This window comes from Hippopotamus amphibius, chromosome 4 (genome assembly GCF_030028045.1).
Source record: "Hippopotamus amphibius kiboko isolate mHipAmp2 chromosome 4, mHipAmp2.hap2, whole genome shotgun sequence".
In the NCBI taxonomy this organism is placed as follows: domain Eukaryota; kingdom Metazoa; phylum Chordata; class Mammalia; order Artiodactyla; family Hippopotamidae; genus Hippopotamus; species Hippopotamus amphibius.
In genome coordinates, this window is record NC_080189.1 from 11849722 (window position 1) to 11869229 (window position 19508).

Here is a 19508-nt window from a genome sequence, read left to right on the forward strand (position 1 = left end):
CCTCCAGGGGGCCATCTCCGTCCTCTGCCACACACTCTCAAGGAGATGGGGGTTGGGTTTTTAGATAATGTTTGAAAGAGTACAGCCAGGGCAGCATGGAGGCAGAAAGATGTGCAGAGCTCATTAAGGGACCTGGAAGCTGGGTGGCAATGGAATCATGGAGGAAGGATAATGTCTACTCTTCTTTTGCTTTTGGCAGGCACCAGGTATTGCTGGATGAGCACCGGGCTCTACATACCCGGGAGGCAAATTATAGAGGTCTCAATGCCTGAAGCTGCTGCCTCTGCTGACCTGAAGGTAAGGCATGCCCCGTCTCACCACGTAATGTGGAACCCAAATACGGAAGCCAAGTGCTCTTGCTTTCATAGTCGGCATCTTGTTTGATCCTCCTACAAAACCTGCTGGCAATACAGGGCATGTACTTCCACCCCCATAGTTGCTTAGGATGAAGCAACTAAGGTGCAGAACAGCTAAGTGATTGATTTAAATGTATGGATTTGACACATTTCAGAGCCCAGGACTCAAACCTAACCAACTTCTGGCTCAAGTTTTGTGCTTTTCACTTACATGATAGGCTGGGGAACCAGAAAGTTGCCAGATGGGTAGCGCCCTAGCACACAGTCCAATAAATCTTAGTTCACGTTCCATCCCGTGTGCATCTCACATTGAAGCATGCGATCCTTCTGACTCCGGCTTCCTCCCTGTGACACAACACACCGTTGCTCACTTTCCTGGTCCATGGAGGCTCTGTCACTTTCACATGCACACACCCTATTCGCAAAAGTAAGCTGCCGTCCTGCTCTATCCCCCTCGTGGGTCATCATGATGGTTAGTGTCTGTTTTGTTCCTGTATCTATCCTGGAACTTGTTTAGCATAAACCCAGGGAAACAACCCCAGGACGCCTCCGAGGACAGGGGTCCCTCCATTGGCCCAGGATAGGGGCCTGGGAGAACAGGAAGAACTGAATCAGTCCTCCACTACATCAGCCAGTCACACTGCCTCCCACTGGGCCTTCTCTCTGGGCAAAAGGCAGGATCCCCTCTGCCCCTTCCCAGAGCCAGAATCACCACTGAGGAATAGGCAGCCTAGGATTCTGGCTGTTACGGAGACACCAAGGGACTCTGTGTGGGAGTCACCCTCCTTGGAATTAGCCTCTGGGTCACACCTGGTGCCCCTACATCAGCATCTCAGCATGACCCTTTGTGGAGCTGTTTGACGCCCCTGAGAATGAATTTACACTATCTGGTCCACACGACCTCGAGAGATGATACAATTTCATGGGTTTAGCACACAGGGCTTATAAATGATGGGATGCCTGGACTTGCACAGGGTCGTGGCCCTGTGACCCCTCCTGTCCCCACATCCTGGGCGCTCTCCCCTTCTGCTTGCGCATGGCCCAGGGTCACTCTGTGGGGGATCTCTCTGCTCCAGGTACAGATTGGCTGCCACACCGATGACCTGACCAGGGCCAGCAAGCTGTTCCGAGGTCCCCTTGTGATTAACCGCTGCTGCCTGGACAAGCCCACAAAGTCGATCACCTGCCTCTGGGGGGGCCTCCTGTACATCATCGTGCCTCAGAGCAGCAAGCTGGGCTCTGTGCCCATCACGGTTAAGGGCGCCGTGCATGCTCCCTACTACAAGCTAGGTGAGTGGACGCCCTGCAGTGAACCCCGAGGGGCAGGGAGAGCTGGGGCGAGGGGGGCGTTTGGGGCTGCCTCGTGTAGGAAACGAGAGATTCGGATGGGTGGAAGGAAGGGAGGTAAGCTTCCTTCTATTCAGCTTTGAGGCCAAAGAGATAAAGACCAAACCACATCACATCCATGGGCGCTTTGTAGAAGAAGGGTGGAGAGGGGGCATGTGGTTGTTCATGGCCTTGGTGTTCTCCTGCTTAGGTTCAAGCTGAATGTGTTAATGTAAGGGATTTGGGAAAATGAGTTTCAAGCCCTGTGTCCTATTTTCCAGGGGAGACATCCCAGGAGGAGTGGAAGAGGCGTATCCAGGAGAATCCAGGTCCCTGGGGAGAGCTGGCTACGGACAACATCATCTTGACTGTGCCCACTGCAAATCTTCGCACTCTGGAGAACCCTGAGCCACTGCTTCACCTCTGGAACGAGGTGATGCAGGCCGTCGCCCGGCTGGGGGCTGAGCCCTTCCCCCTGCGTCTGCCTCAGAGGATCGTTGCCGACGTGCAGATCTCAGTTGGTGGGTGCCCGGGGTGAACCTCTGTGCATGCTGCCCGCTTAGGGCCTTCCTTTCTTGAGACAGCCATGCGGTGGGCAGCCAGCAGGGTAAAAATGTTTTTATAGCAAGGCATAAAAAATGCAATCCTTGCTGTTTAAATGGAAAGGGGAAAAATGTGTCCAAAAGACTTGCCATCTCCCCCAGCAAAAAATTGGAAACTGCCTAAGTGTCCAACAGTTATGAAATGGTTAAGTAATGTATTTGTGTGTACCCTCAATAGATATTAAGGAAGACATTTAAAGTGATATTTTGATGGCATAAGAAAATATGATGAGATTATATGACAGGTAAAAAGTAGGCCTTAGAACTATATGTACACAGTATGTTAAAATATGTAACAGTTTTAGTCAGCATGTCAAGGATGTTATCAAACAGTGGGAATGGTGCAGAAAGCACATGCTGGGCTTTCGCAGACATCCTTCAGGGGACTTCAAGGAGTGGATAAAAATGACAGAGGGGCTTTTCCTAGGTCACAGGTGTTGGGAGAGAGCACTGAATAAAGGGATCTTTGCCGGTGGGTCAAGAGGCCTAAAAAATGAAGGGTGTATAGGAATTAAAGAACCATGAAAATCTCTCTGGACCCTAGTTTCCTTGGCTTACCTAGATGATCACTATAAAGTAGTGTCAACATGGGCCAACTTCATGTCTAAATAATAAGGGAAATCACAAGCTCTTAACTTTGAAAAAAGAGTATAGTGACAGGTTCACGTGGACAGAGCACTCTCATAGAAATAGAAAGGCTGAATAGTAACATGAACAGCAGTCTATAACCTGCCTCAGCTCCCGTAGCCGGTCAGCGTGGGGATGAAAGCGTTATTACAGGAGGAGAGGATACGGAGGAAAGCCCGGGAGGGTCTGGGTTTGCTTTTCTGAGCCTTTTGGGGTTCTGGAAGTCGTGGCAGGCACTGGCTGTTTTGGGAGGTACAGCAGAGAGAAGAATTTTGTTAGATGGGTGGGGAGCGCTCTGACCCTCTCTTCCCCCTCCTGCATTTCCCAGGTTGGATGCACGCAGGCTACCCCATCATGTGTCACCTGGAGTCGGTGCAGGAGCTCATCAATGAGAAACTCATCCGAACCAAAGGGCTGTGGGGCCCTGTGCACGAGCTGGGACGCAACCAGCAGCGGCAGGAGTGGGAGTTCCCCCCCCACACCACCGAGGCCACCTGCAACCTGTGGTGTGTCTACGTGCACGAGACGGTCCTGGGCATCCCTCGAGGACGCGCCAATATTGCTCTGTGGCCCCCGGTTCGGGAGAAGAGAGTCAGAATCTACCTGGGCAAGGGTCCCAACGTGAAAAACTGGAACGCATGGACGGCCCTGGAAACGTACTTACAGGTGCTGGACCAGCATGGGGGGGGGGTGGGAGTCCCACTGTGGGACCCTAAGCAGATGGTGTCATGGTGTCGGGGGACCTTCCCCTAATCTGCCTCCCACGCCAGGCTGCAGGAGGCCCTGACAAAGCCCAGGTGTGAAGCTTCTAGGTGATGATGCCTCTCAGGCCATCACTTTGCATGACCCGAAAGTGGACTTGATTGCCTCAGCCCCACCATTCACCCCAGGATTTTGAAGAGATTTATGAGAGTAGATAGCACTGAGAAAGGTTAAAAGAATGGTAGAGGCAAATGTAATACTACAAATATAGTTACTATCACTGGCTTTAAACCCAGACATACCTGAGACTGAAGCCAAACTGTGCTGTTTAAATAGCTGCCTAAAGACAAACACACCCCCATTTCACACACACACACACACACACACACACACACACACACACACACACACACAATATGTGGGAGAGGAGCTACTTTTTCCCTAGGTGAGTAAAGTGTCTTCTCATTATAACTTGGATGTGCCTCAGTTTCCACCTTGTAAGCAAACCAGGATTCCTCACTGGACAGGACATGGGGGTAGCCTTTGCCTTTTAGTTATCACTCAACACCCCGGTTCCAGCCCCCTACTCCCTGAATCGGTTCCCAGCTCACTGTGGAGAGTTTCATCACCTTGAATTCTGAAACTCAGTCCCCAGTCAGCCACACTCTATTCTGGTCTTTCCACCTGCTCAGCTTCTCACTGCTGATTCTTTCTGCCACAAGAATGGCAGTGAAGCTGCCAGGAGGCTCTGCTTTAACTTTGGCATCAGGACAGAAGTTCCTCCTCTGTGAAATCAAGTTGAGGTTGGAACTGCTAACGTTCCCCTGAACTCCCAAGCTCTGTAACCCAGCCTAACACAGGCTGGTTCCAACAGCCTCAGGATGGCTGCCTTTTCCTAAAATTGTGCCTTACTCTTAATTCTGGCTACCTAGACTATCTACTGTCTTCTGCGTCTACTGGGCTCACTTTTTTTCCCAAAGGCAGTTTTTGGTCACCTTGCAAGTTGACGTAGACCTAGTTAGTGCGAGTTACGTCAGGATAAGGGTGGGAGTTCCCTAATTGTTGGGGTTCAACTTTGCAACTATGAAAGACAATGGATTTTTTTCACTTCAGCCGATTTTAAATCCTCATGTAATATCCTATCACTGCTTTCATGATCTAGTGAGACAGATAATGATATTGGTAGTAAATCCTGATGTTAATCACTGCAGCTTTTAGCACAGCTGTCATTCACTGAGTGTCTGCTTTGCGTTGAGCCCTGCACGGGCTCAGGGGCCCTTCTCATCGTCAGAACATGAGAGAGTAGCACGTGAGGCCAGCAGGTAAAACAGCAGAGGGTCAGTGATATGAAACTGGTGTTTGAGGGGCTAAACTTATTGAGAGTGTTTGTTGGGTCTTTTGTAGACCAGATGTCTCACCCTACTTCTTCCTTCTCTTTCCAGCTCCAGGAGGCCTTTGGGTGGGAGCCATTCATCCGTCTCTTCACTGAGTACAGGAACCAGACCAACTTGCCCACAGACAATGTCGACAAAATGAATCTGTGGGTGAAGATGTTCTCCCACCAAGTGCAGAAGAATCTGGCTCCGTTCTTTGAGGCCTGGGCCTGGCCGATCCAGAAGGAAGTGGCAACCAGCTTGGCCTATCTGCCTGAATGGAAGGAAAATATTATGAAATTGTACCTCCTCACACAGATGTAAGGAGTGCCCAGCGAGGTGGCAGGTAGAGAGGTTTGGGGAGGTAGGCAGAGATGGGGATTCACTCCTCGACCTCTGTCTCTTAGGTTCTAGCCTTGCCCTCTCAGCTCATGGCCCCCGAATTGTAGTTATAGCTCTGGGGATTGGGTTAAGAACATAGAAAAGAGTGGAATCGGAATTTCTCAGGAGCAAAGCCTTCTGTTTATGAGCTCATTCCTCTGCTCTCACCATCAGATTCCCTCCTGACCCTGCACTGGGCCGGTGCTGAGAGCTTTGGTCCCTGTTCCTATGGCAGCCCTTGGTTCACCATCACAGGCCATACCCCATAGAGGGTGGTTCTCACCCTGAGGACTCCCTGGGCTTTTATTTTTGATCATTTCCCCAAAAACCTGACCACAGAACCCAACTGAAACACTGATTTACCATTATATTCAGACAGCTCCCTGATGACTTGTGTATTTTATATCTTGGGTAGTTTTCCAAAAGCTTTGAAAAGCCGTCTGGGGTAGTACGAAGAGCCTATAACTAGGGTTAGCTTTAGCTCTTGGGAAAGTCGTTTTGTCTCTGAACTCCCATTTCGTTGTGTGTGAGATGAGGGTAGAGATCCCTGCCTCGCAGGGTTGTGGTGAAGACTCAGGCTGGTAATTCTGAGGAGTGTGGACACCAGGCATGCACTCTAAGGGGTTGTTATATTTCATACTGGTCCACAGAGTAGTGAGTTTTCCTGCTCCCCATTCTCCTCCCACAGCCCAGGGGTTAAGGTCATCATCTCTCACAGTTGACTTCCCACATCCAAGTCCTGGTTCCTCCACCAATTAGTTATGTGACTGTGGGCAGGGTCCTGTGACTCCATTTCCTCCTCTGTAAAATGGGATCTATTTCATTGGACTGTTGTGAGGATTAGATTTTAGTATCTCTAAAAGTGACAGTACCTGGCAGTTAGTAGGTACTGAGAAAATGTCAGCTGCCACTGTTATTATCGAATTAACACAATGTCACTTAGATCAGGACTGCACTTGCAGACGGCATTTACAGATGCAGTGAATTGATCCTGTCCCATCCTACACTTTATACACTGACTCTGAAAGGATTCTGGTACATTGCCCTATGACCTAAAGGAAGGTCTCTGATATTCATAGAGGGGTTTTAAAAGCTACTTGGGGTTTGGTCTCCTTCTTCAATTCCTTCTTTCAGGTAAAATCCCTTCTTTGATAAAGAGTAAAAGTCACTTGAAAAACTAGAACAATTCCATGAGGATGTTTATCCTTAGCAAACAAGGAGCATCCGGCTGAGTGATGGTGTTTATGTTTCCATAGTGACACAGATTCCTGTCACTGTTTGTCACATAAAGTCCATGCACAAATAGAAATCTTTACTTTGGAGCAAGATAACTGGATGCAACTGACCCAAATTTCATTATTTACAGTACATTCAGAGATTTTAACTTTTCTTGCAGTCCTTATTCAGAACCGCCTAATTCTTTGTAGTTTGAGCTAGAGTTGGGGCTTCAGGATTAATGCTGTGTACATCCAGCCAGTTTTCCTCTAGCTCACTTCTTTTGATTTAGTGGCTTTAATGCACTGTTTCATTTGCTTTATTGGGAAATGGGTGGATGCATAGACAATAAGATTTGACCTAGACAATGTTTTTCTTTGGATTGTTTTATTTGTGTCATTTTTTAATACTAGAATTATTTTCCCTTATTTCATGAATATCTATCATCTAGGTACTTTAAACGTAGATGTTGAGTATTCATTCAGCATTTAAAATAATTGCTGTCAATTAGTGGGTTGTTGAGTATATGCCAAGTATAGATTGTTTCATTTAATCTTCACAATAATCTTATGAAATAGAAAGTTACAGCTCCCATTTTTCGAATGAGTGAACTGAGTTTTATGGAGATTGAGTCAATTGCCTAAGCCTTTGTTGCTAATAAGTGATAGATCTGGGATTTGAACCCAGGCATTCTGAATACAAATGAGTGTTAGTAACGGCAGTGCTTTGAACAAGCAAATAAATGAGGAAATGAAGAAATGAACCAGCAAATAGAAGGACCTTCATGTCCCTACTTGCCAGCATTTTGGCTGTTTGTACTTACCTCTCATCTAATTTTATAAGAACAGAAAGTCCTTTTGTTTACCCCAAATGCCAGTTCAAAGGAAGACTTTGAGGTAGGCTCCTGAAGTGCTTCCCAACAGACAGTGCTGGGATGATCCCTTTAGTATCATCCCAGTCACCTGGGTTCCGGGATCTTAGGATTTCAGTCCTTCTCTCTAGGGCACCATGAAAGCATTCTACTAGCTTATTGGATTTTGAATGATGGGCTATTTTGGTAAAGTGTCTGACTCCCCAAAGTCCCAGATGCTGCATGTTCTCAGAAATGAAATTAGATCCTCAGTCATTTAGAATAATTTTTATACCCATTCTTGCCCTCTTTAATCCATTTTCAGCAGTACAGCCCTGGGGATCTTTTAAAAATGTCAAGTTATCCATATCACTCCCCTGTCTAAAAGCTTCCAATGGGACTTTGAATTTAAGATGATGAACTGAACATATAAGTTTACTTCCCTCCCTCCCCAGGCCCCACTGAAACCGAAGTCAAGAAACGTAAAAGAGAATTGACACATCTCAGCAAAGAAAACTGAAGGAATTTGGTTGTAAGTGAAGAAGATCTCAACACATTTCTGGAAGAGAGAAAGTGGAAGAAGCGGTAATGAAAGAGCGCATCTCCTTTCAGACAGAATATAAGCTGATAAGAACACATCACCCCAAGGAGACCTGGGCACCTGAAAAGTCTATCTACTAAAGAATTATGTCAGTTGTGAAATAGAACCCCATCCCATTCTACCCCAACCTTTGTGCACAGAACACAGGCAACCTACCATTGGTTTCTGTGAAGTCTGTTGTTGTTGTTGTTGTTGTTTGTATAGAGGAATTGAATAAACTGCTTGAGAAGAGGTAGGAGTTGGTGCTCCAAAATAAATTTCTCTTTTGTGGAATAAGTGAGCCCCTAGCCTACTAGCTAATTCTCTACTGATGGTTGAGATCCCTGCTCAAGTAGCCAAGTGCTTTCAGTAACAGAAAGGCTTAATGGGGAAGCAGATAGACCACACAATGGCAGAGGGAACCCACAGCAACTCCTATAAAGACAGTTATATTGATTCTAAAATGCAAATGGTCAGCTAGGAATTCCCAGACATTGAGCCTTAGGGGTGGGGGTTGGGGGAGGACCAGGAGAGCAGCATATAAGAAAAATAACCAATTAGAATCAGGAGGTTTGAAAGATGCAGCAAACTTTGGGGGAAACAGAGTTAACATGGAAAAAAATGACTTTAAAATCTGTATCTTTGGAGACATCTGAGGTGCATTTGTAAGATAAAAACAGGATGCTGCAAAGAAAGGGAAAACCCTGAAAATAAGATGAGCCCTTAAATTGAAATAAGACTGCCAAAAATACTTAGTAGACAGGCTGTAAAATAAAGTTGAGGCACTCTCCCTAGATATAGAACAAAAAGAAGTAGAAAATATAAAGAGAGGAAAGAAACAGACAATCAATATCTTACTGTTAGGAGTTTCTGGAAGAGAACAAAGAAAAAGGGAAGAAAAAGAATTGAACAGAAGTAACTGTCTCCAAATTGAGAGGACCCCATACAACCTACATCTAGACACAATCTTGTGAAATTTGGAATATTAAGGATAGAGTGAAGATATTGAAAGTGCCAAGAGAAAAAAATAAAATTAGGTCATCATATTTAGCTCAAGTAAAAAGGGATGAAAAATAAATTGGGAGCAGATTTTTCATCAGCAACACAATGCTAGAAGCCTATAGAGGAGTGTCTTCACACATGGAAAATCTTTGTACCCAGAATTCCATAGCAAGCCAAACTGTCAAGATTCAAGTCAAAAGAAAGAAATTTTCTGACATGCAAGTTTTCAGAAAGTCTGCCTTCTTTGCACCTGGAAGGGAAGTTCTCTCTCACATGCTAAAGAAGTTCTCCAGCAAAATGAGGATGAAAATCGGGAAAAAGGAAGAAATGGAACCCAGAGAATAGTGGACTTCACCCAGGATGGCTGACTCCAGAGTGACAGTTATCCAACAGGATGGCTGACTCCAGAGTGACAGTTATCCAACAGGAAGGCTCACTCCAGAGTGACAGTTATCCAACAGGAAGGCTCACTCCAGAGTGACAGTTATCCAACAGGAAGACTCACTCCAGAGTGACAGTTATCCAACAGGAAGGCTCACTCCAGAGTGACAGTTATCCAACAGGAAGGCTCACCCCAGAGTGACAGTTATCCAACAGGAAGGCTCACTCTAGAGTGACAGTTATCCAACAGGAAGGCTCACTCTAGAGTGACAGTTTTGCAAGAGACCCATTTCAGATGAGAGTACACAGTCTCAGGCTCTCTGGGGAAAATATGCATTCTGTGCCATTGACATTATCCTTGAGAAGTTGGAATGTTTGAGAATATGGAGGAGATACATTCTTTAGTAAACAAAAAAGAAAACAAAACAATATGTCAAATTCAGGTCTAGTTATGAGATAATAATTAAAAAATACTCATGGAATGTGAGAAGAGACTCAATTTGACATTGGCAGTAGGTACATTTCATTTCAAGTGACAGGAATCATGACATTGGATATGTTTGGAAGAAAATATCCTAGCTTCTACTTAGCTCTCAGTAAACAGTATTTACAAAGCCAAAATAATATAGGTACTATTTATTGATATTCAGTGTTCTGATCAGCCTATAGATTATACCTGAAAGGCTTAATCCTTTATTCAGAAATGAAATGGAAAATAATTAATCCTGAAAAGGAAAAAGAAAGCAGAAAGAGGTTGAGAATTAGCTGGGGGAAGAGAGGTGGAAGGAAGAGTAGAATTACTTATCTATTCAAAATGGGGATGAAAAGATAAAGTCTACAGTTAATGGAACAAGGACTAAAGGATTAGTTACTGTTCAAAACCATAAATTAAACCAACAGAAGTATTAAAAATGACATCTATCAAAAATTTGGGAAAGGATAGGCAAATGAAAGGTGGGAATGGTATAAGTTAAATCCTTATCTTTTGTAATGGGGAATTATTAAAGATTGTCTAAAGTTAATAATTCAAGAAATTGTTTAAACATATTATTTAATGTTAGGAAGTTAGTTAACAGAATATCTAAAAATAGAAATTGTTAAATGCATTGCCTCTAGGGTATGGGATTAGAGTTAAAATGGTGGGGTGGGAAACTGTGTTTTTCATTTTAAGTCCTTCTGTACTATTTAATTTTTTACCTTGTGCATGTATTACTTCGAAAAATTTTTAATAAACTCAAATAAAAATTCTTCAATCACTTCACAGTGACTAAGATACAGTTCAATCAAGACACTTAAAATGGCTTATAAGGCCCTCGAGTATTTGGATCCACCTGATGCGTCCAAGGCTCATCACATGTCCCCATTACTGTCTAGTTCTAACCACAGTAAATACCCTCCAGCTCTTCAGATGCACTTCCCCTTCTCTTGTTTCTACAGGAGTTCCACAAAAAACAAATCCTGTTCAAATATCACCATGTGTCTGCTGATGAAGCTTACTGTCTAGCAGGTTTTCAATATCTGTTGAATGAATGAATGTGCAACAGGGTATTCATGAAAATCGCCAACTAGTGTTCTTTCCCAAGGAGGCACATGCTGTTTGTCTGTATTCCTGGAGCATTTCAAGACTATGATGTAGCTTTCCTGAACTATTCATTTGACAGTTTTGATAAGTTTTAGTTGTATGAGACCAGATGATGTCAGAGGATTTCTGTCTCTCTGTCAGTGTCTTTGGTATGTTCTTTGCCACATTGCCTCAATATCATAATCAATTTTCAGCTATGTTTTCCATGAAGTTGGGAGAAACAGTCAACTAGTGGACATCTTCAGGCTCCCAAGTTTCATGTATCCTGCTATGCTTAGTCTCTTGGTGGCTCTTCCTTCTTCATTAATTTACTTTTTCTATTGTCTACCTTCCAACGCCAACTGGAGCTCTCTAATGAGTATTGACATTACTGCCAATCTTCAACAACTGCATTTATTGGAAATCCTTCCTGCCTTCTCTTCATAAGATCACTCTCTGATTTATCTATGTCCCCACCTGATGTCACAACCTCACCTAATATATGTACTTAACTGGCCAGTAAATAATCAAATACTGCCCTAAATATTGACTATTCTTGCTGACAAAAGTGAGACGCCATTCTTTCAAGACTAGTTTACACCTATGTTCTTTAACCCTTCAAAGATTTTGAACCCCTACTTGGCTTCCATTTTGAAACAGATTTCTTTCATTGACCCACATATTTGGAATCAGTCTTCCAAGTGTGGTAGAGAAGGGGTGGAGGTGATCCTTAACTTTTCAGATATCTTCTAGCTACAGATACACAAAAACAATTTCACATCTAATTCAAGAGAGTTACAGAAGTGTTACTTATTTGGATTCTTGTGACTTAAATGCTCTAAAGATAAGCATTTTGATAGGGAAGCTGGGGCAGTTTATTTCCAATGCTCTAGTGTCATGTTAGGTGATTGGCTTCATAGGTGCTCATTATATTAGAAATAAATAGAATAAATGAATGAGTAAATTAAAAACAAGGTATGCATTGACCAGTGATGACAGTGTCAGGAGCTAAGGATTGTGTTAATGCAAATATGTGCACCTGAGGGCCATCAGAACGTTAACTCTGTTCATCTGTACTGTATGTGAACTGATATATAATTATTTAAGAAATATGAACATGGAGGTACTAAAAATTTCTTGCATGAACTGCCTAAATTGACATATGTAGTTCAGAATGCCTAAATTGGATTAATGTAGTAAGATTGCAAACTTATTTAATAATTGAGACTGAGATGGTGTGAAGGGGAAGGGGCAAATGACCAAATTGAATGTGCAGTATAAAAACAAGTCAAGTGGTTGGGAAGAGGCCCCAGAGAGACACAGAGAGAAGACACACTGCCTCCCCCCCACCCCACCACCCCGTGCTTCTCAACAGTAGAGCAGGCTCTACCTATGCCTAGTACTATTATCTGTGAAGTGTCTGTGATTTAAACAGGAGCCAAGAACCTGAAAAGAGATTATAAGCTCATTCCTCACCCTTTGTCAAGGTTAATGGAGACAGGAAAGGAAACTCCAACTTTTTTTTTACATAGAATTTCTCTTTTCCTTGCTGTCTGTGTAGCCTTGGAGCCAAACTGTTACAAAGCAAACAATAACAAGCCTTAGTTAAGGCTTTTGAAGTTTAATCACAAGACAATTGGCACCACAAGCTTATTTGTTGATGACAAAACTTAGAGCAGACTTAAATCCCAGGTCCTCATAGGGAAACTTTGAGATAAACTATAAAAGGGCAAACAGTTGACTCATATCAGTAGTATCTGGGTGACCTTAGGGTAAATCCTAGTGGATCTCTGGTACTGGATAAAGAAGGGCCTTTGATGGGGTGGGGAGGAGAGAATATCTTCAGGTATAGCAGGTGATGGCATTAATACTCTCCATTCAAAGACCATCAGGAACACACCTGTAGCTGAACAAGTTGGATGTATTACTTATTGCAGCTGGGGAAATGCACACCATAGGCAACTGTGGAAGTCTAAGTAAATGAGTGTTAGAAAGAACCTATTATAGGATTTGGGTTTGGGTAGGTAGTTTAGGGGAGGGTCTAGGGAAGCAAGGCTTTGTTCTAGATTGGATGCTATCAAGAAGCAGGGGCAATCCCATGACTGAGTTTCTCAATAAATCTCATCCCTAAAGTGGGCTGACTAAAGTGAGCTTAAAGCTGTAATTGGCTTTTTTTTTTTTTTAAAAAAGCAGCAGTTACTCACTGTAGACAAGAGAGAAAAAGAGAGAGAGAGGAAGAGAGAGAGATGTTTGGTATTTTGCAGTTGGCTGGAGATCCTGTTTCCATCCAGCTTTATTTATCATAGTCTCAGAGTGACCTTGTCTGATGTCTATGTTCTGTGAAATTGTTTATGTCCAACAGGGCAAAATGGTCTTGTTCTAGCTGTGTCAGACAACTTCCTGGGTGTCAGGGGCTGCTGTTTTTTCTTTCCTAATGCAAAAGAATAAAGAAAGAGCCTTTGTTGCTCTTACAGAAAATTCAAAACTGTACTTCTCTTGACTGAGCATATGGGATAAGTTAGAAAAAAGAAATAATATTGCAAGGCACACAAGAGATATCCTGGGGAAGGATGGTTCCCTGATGATCCCCTGACTTGGTGGAACTCTTGGTTATAAACCAAAATGAAGGCAGGACCAAGCTCCGTACTCAAGGGGCACTCACTGATTGTCTGAAACATCACCACTCCTCAAATGTAGATTCTGAGCCATTCCTGGGAGGCAAAGAAAGCAGTCATGAGAGTAGCAGTTTGCTTTTACTTAGGAGGGATAACAATATACCATTACAATGTATGTAAATTCATTTGCTAACTGCTATAATTGGGCCACACAGAAGGAACTGAAATTTAAAACAGAAACTGGAAGATGCTCTGCCATTAAATGGATAAAGCCTCGGTGAAAGGATAACAGAAACCATTTCTCCAGTGCTCAAATTTCCCTTGTTAAACTTACAATCTCTGTTGAGATAGGAGATTAAGGTAGTAAAGGTCCATGGCCTCACCCAGATTTTCAATATTTTGTTAGCACTAAACTTAATGAAGCCACAAGAGACATACTTCTCCAAGTTAAATTAAAACCTTGTTTTACCTGCCCTCTTTTAAGAAACATTCATAACATGTTTCTTAAACATTCATAAAACCATTATAAAATTTTGGCTTCTGAAATATGCATTTCCTACATTTGGACATCCTCTTCTATTCTAGCCATCAAGTCACCTAAAAATTCATTCAATAAATATGTATCGAACACCTACTGCAATGCTAGTTACTGTTACAGGGTCTGGAAATACAAGATAAACACAATAAAGCTTCTGCCCATGTTCCAATTTGAACATAAAAATGAACAAATAAACATGTATCAGGTATGATAAGTACTGTGAGGTATTATAAAAACTAGGATGGGGAAGAGAGTGTTTTGGGATAGAGGACTGGACAATGGGTAGTAAGGTTCAGGAAAGCCTCTCTGATGAGATGACATTTGAGCAAATTCTTAAAGGAAATGACGGAGCAAAGAGAGGTAAAATTATGCTTGGCATATTGAGAGCAGCAAGACAGATATGAGTTTCATCCCTAGAATAGTCAATAGCTACTTTCTCAGATGTAAGTCTTGACCACAGATTTCTGACCTTAACATTATGACAGGAGCCATTAACCTAATGGGACCTCATAACTTTTGAATATCTGTCCTCAAACTGCAAAGTCAAGCCACTTTTCACAATAAATTTGCCCTGTCCCCTCTGAAATTTCTATGACTGAAAAGAAAGAGTGGCTCATCTCAGTAGCTGTTATGGCCTCTACCAAAGGGACTGAATGGAGACATGACTCTATACTTTTCTATACTAATTTCTGGGACCCTGTCAATGACCCAGTGGCTCCAGTAAGTATTAGAATTTGGAACCAAATTCACACAGAGAAAATATCTGGAAACAATTGACAAAATTTGCATAGCAACGAAAGTCTTAGTCTTACATATTGATGCCCATCAGGACAAATGTGTAAAGAGTAGTGGGAACTATAGACTCAGTCATTCCTGACTTATTCTGTATCCACCCTCCCCCCACCCCAACCTGCCCAAGCTGAATGGTGTCCATTCGACCTCAGTTAAAATTCAAAGACACTTTGGATTGTGAGTCTCAATATATAATGCAAAGCCTTAAGAAGGAAAGCCTTAATGGAACTTTGGAATAAATCAATTTGGGAATAATTGTTTACATTTACAGGGGAAAAATAATGTTGCAGGTCCTTATAGGACTAGGAACTTTGACATACTCTTCCTCTGTTGGAATTTTGTTATGGAGATATTTGAACTTCCATGATTCCCAATCCCCAGACAAGAGCCCCTCTGGCATCTTGTTAGTTGCAACCCCTGTGGGATTGTGTGTGAAGATGTATAAATCACACGGGTGTAGGTGCGATTATAGGAAATTTGATCTGCTGTGTGCCTACCCATTGGGTCTGATATTTCAGAGCTGGAGGAAGAAAGAGCACCCCCTCAGCCTTGGGCTAAGTCAGCTCCACTGGCTCCCAGATGGCTGAAATCTTCAGTACAGAACCAAACTTTATGTCTGACCTGGAAATAGAGGGAGTTTAGAAATGTAAGAAGCCCCCTCCCTTGTTCATCGCTGGAGGGAGAGAATTTCAGCCTTATCTCTGGAGTGGCAGTGATATTTTCTAAGACATCTTCTCTGATTGGAATATTACTGGCTCTTACCCATATATATATTCCATACACTATGACCCAAAAAGAAAATATAAGCCCACATTAATTTCACAAATACACCAAAGGAGAATATGAAAACCTTTATAACTCTGTATTAGGCCTGGCCACCTGTCAAGATGGCCAGCAAACTCCAGCTTCATTGCTTTAAATAAATATGCAGGCAGGAACTTGCCTTTGGAAATAGACCATACTATAATTGGAATAAAGGTTATCAAACATGCATTACAGAATGAACACTGTGGGTGAGTCTTTCATAAATGCTCTCAGGTTGATGACTTTGCACTTTACTCCCACTACAACACAATTTTAACAAATACACTTGAGTATTTTAATGTTAGGCGATATAATTATAACGGTACTTATATTAGCCTGGGTCCTCCAAGAGTCAGAAGCCAGATAAGGTCAGGTGTACAAGAGGTTTATTACGGGAAACACTTGTGAGGGAAAATGGAGGGGGACCCAGAAGAGGCTGGAAGAGCCATCAGACTCTGATATCATTTTAACCTTTGTGAAGGAGAGAGTAAGGAAGGAAGGCTTACATTGCATTGTAGGTCTCAGAAAGTTTTGTCAAGGGAGAGTCCTTGAGCCAAAGTCACCCACCAAAGAAGTCCCATGTCTACATAGCGCCCCCACCATACTTAATCACTGGCCAGCAGAAGCTCCTGGGCAGCGCGGCCTTGGCGCCAAGGATTCTAGAGCACACCAGCTGGGGCCGTCTGTCAATTGCATACCAGCTCCCTGCAGTTGGAGATCTGAGTGGAGCATTTTCACGGCCATGAAAGCACTCATCCTTCAAACAGCTGTAAACACCTGTTCTGGATCATCTTAGTGACTTAATTAACCTCCCCAGTGATTCATACCAATAAAGGCACATAGATGGATTCAACCATCTCTATTCCTAAATTAGAATGTAGCTAATCCTTTCCAGATTCTTGAGGCCCCTTAGGGAAAGAATATATGGGACTGCATTAAGTTTAACTCATAACTAAAAATAATTGAAGAAGGAGGCCAGTGACCATTAATGCTAGCCCATAGTTGGAAAGCATGTGTATAAAGCAACCCCTGTATTTGGCTTAGTGAGAAACTGGAATTACTGCAGAGATTTTCCTCTATTTGACAAAAATGGACTGATGTACCACTGTAACAATGACAATGCTGATTTGTGTATGCTTATTGCATATGTTAGATGATTAAGGATTGTATTATTTATAACCCCAAACAGCCTGTCATTGTAGGGCAAAGGTTGTGGATTAATTAACATGTTTGGCTTAAGCTAATTCATATCTACCCTTGGAACTGGAAACGGCTTCATTTCCGCCTGAATCTTATAGGGGAGAAGTAGATTATCTGAACAAAACTGGGATTTGGCTAGAAAGGACAAGAGAGGTGGGGTAGGAGATAGACGTTGAGGAGGTAACCCCAGTGTTTCCTATGTAGTATTCCTTAAAAATCTTCCTACATACTCGGAACTACAATCTGAACTCTGTAGTATACCAGCCAAAGTCCCTTAAAACCTGGCCCAAATGCCTCGTAGAGCTGGCACTATATAAGTCCTGTTAACAAGCTTCACTCACAATGAACATTTTCTCTTTCTTAAACCAAGCTTTTCACACTCACACCTTCAAGCTGTGGACTATGACATAGCCTCACATTGTAACACCTGCCACTCTCATCTGCCCACAAAGATCATAGACATTTTTCCAAAGCTAAGTTTTAGTGTTACCTCTGTAAGTTCTTCTCTGATGCCTTGATTAGGAATAATTGCTTCTTCCTTTCTGTTCCCTTGCACTTAACTTGCAGCCAATTCAGCACCCATTTAAATCCATCTGATACTGCAGTTGTTTCATATCTTCTCTCCTCTCTAGACTTACTGACCAGTGTCATCTCCAGCTCCCAGAGCGCCTCACAAAATATGTGCTCAGTGAGAATACACTGGCTTTCATGGACTAGTTTCTGTGTTCTCCTGGGTGGGAGGAAAGGCCTGCGGGTCCGCACCTTCACTTGAGCAATGACCCTTAGTCATGCCCATGTTGGTCACCATCTTTCATTTCCCAATTTTTTAAATGGACTCTTATGCTGTGCCCTATGTTGCTTTGTTTCCATTCTTCAGCCAACCCTAGCTCCCAGATGGCAGGTACATTGGTGATGGTGGGCCTGCATTTGCTCTCTGACCCTGGAAAAATCACCTTTGTTTGAAACCCTTTCTTCTATCAGAGCAACACCAAAATATTCTCAGGAGTCCTTTTAAAACAATATGGTAAAGTAAATACAGCACTTTACCGTAAAGACTGAGATTGACGTAGGTAGAAACAGGTTAAAACCTAAGAGCACAAACTCACAAAAGAGACCTTGAACTCAGCAGTGACATGGAACTCAGCACTGACCATGAACTCAGTCTGACCCTTCTTCAGTGTCCATTTCCCAGTTTGCTTCCCAAAGGTCAGTTGTTTCCTGGTATGAGACCAAGAACTCAACTAACTTCACCCCACATTGGGTCTCCATCCTGAAGTATTCGGAGATTCTGATCCATCTTCTCCAAACTGTCTTATATAGGTTTTGCCAGGCTCTTTCTCTCTGAAACCTGACTGCATTTGGTTCTCTGCCAAACAGGTTTCCACTAGTCCTCCAAAGACTTAGTTATTTACTCACCAATTCAACAGACATTTCTTGAACATTCACTATATGCGTGTTTATTCAACATACACATATATTTATTGATACCACATGCCAGAAATGAGCCAGAATCAATGGTGGGCAAAAAGGAGACAGAGCCTACACTCATACCATGACAGCCTATAGAGAGAACAACATTAATCAGATGAACATACAAATAAATGTAAAATTACAGCCTGGGTAAGAACTAAGAAGCAGAGGTATTTGGTGTAGGTGTATCAGAAGGAGGATTTAGTATAGTCTGGAGCTTAGGACAGTCTTTCCTAAGGAAGTAATAACTGAGCTAAGATATGAAAAAAGAGTCATTTTCTAGGAGAAGGAAATTGCACTTTGGTAGGAGGGAGTTTTGCACATTGAGGAACCTTAAAGGAAACCCCTGGAGAGGAGCTTCGCCAAGATGGTTGAGCAGGAAGACCGAGAGCTCACCTCTTTCCACGGGCACACTAGAATTACAACTATTTACAAGGATTGTAGAGCAAGGATTTATGAGAAAAACCAGAATCTACCGGAGAAGATCTTCTACAACTAAAGATATAAAGAAGACACCACAATGAGACGGGTAGGAGGGGCAGAACCGCGGTACAATCAAGACCCATACCCCCATGCAGGTGACCCACAAACAGGAGAATAATTAAAATTGCAGAGGTTCTCCCCAAGGAGGGAGGGGTCTGAGCCCCACACTGGGACTTCCCAGCCCGAGGGTCTTGCACCGGAAAGACAAGCCCCCAGAACATTTGGATTTGAAGTCTAGCAGGGCTAACTTTCACAAGCGTCAAAGGGCTGTGGGAAATAGAGACTCCACTCTTGAAGGTCGCACATAAAATCTTACACACTCTGGGACCCAAGGCAAAAGCAGTGAAATGAAAGGAGCCAGGGTCAGGCCTGCTTATTGGTCTTGGAGAGCCTCCCAAAGAGGCACGAGGCAACTGGGACTCCTTCTGGGGACACAGATGCTGGCAGCAGCCATTTTGAGGTGCTCATCCCGCCATGAGGCACTGCAGCTGGCAAGTGCCATTTGGGGATCCGTTCTCTAGCTTAGTAGAGCTGGGGCCTGACCCCACCTACCAGCCAGCCAGCCCCAGTCCTGAGACACCCCAGACCAAGTAGCTAGCTGGGTAGAAACACAGCCCCAGCAAACAGCAGGCAAGCTACGAGGACCCCTT

The 19508-nt window shown here is 43.4% G+C and overlaps 1 protein-coding gene across 5 annotated transcripts in view; it reads left to right on the plus strand.

Annotated features, from left to right (window-relative positions):
- LOC130852549 (TRPM8 channel-associated factor 1) overlaps positions 1 to 10851 on the plus strand; it is a 55754-nt gene extending 44903 nt beyond the window's left edge. For 4 of the 5 annotated variants that reach the window (XM_057733644.1, XM_057733643.1, XM_057733648.1 and 1 more), the window contains exons 4-9: positions 200 to 297; positions 1433 to 1646; positions 1964 to 2203; positions 3240 to 3577; positions 5056 to 5306; positions 7888 to 10851. In XM_057733644.1, the coding sequence (XP_057589627.1) occupies positions 200 to 297; positions 1433 to 1646; positions 1964 to 2203; positions 3240 to 3577; positions 5056 to 5306; positions 7888 to 7897 (1151 nt within the window). In that variant the 3' untranslated portion in view covers positions 7898 to 10851. Of the gene's footprint in view, positions 1 to 199; positions 298 to 1432; positions 1647 to 1963; positions 2204 to 3239; positions 3578 to 5055; positions 5333 to 7887 lie in introns of all 5 variants that reach the window. The other variant, XM_057733642.1, reaches the window with a different exon arrangement.
- The last annotated feature ends 8657 nt before the right edge of the window (positions 10852 to 19508 follow it).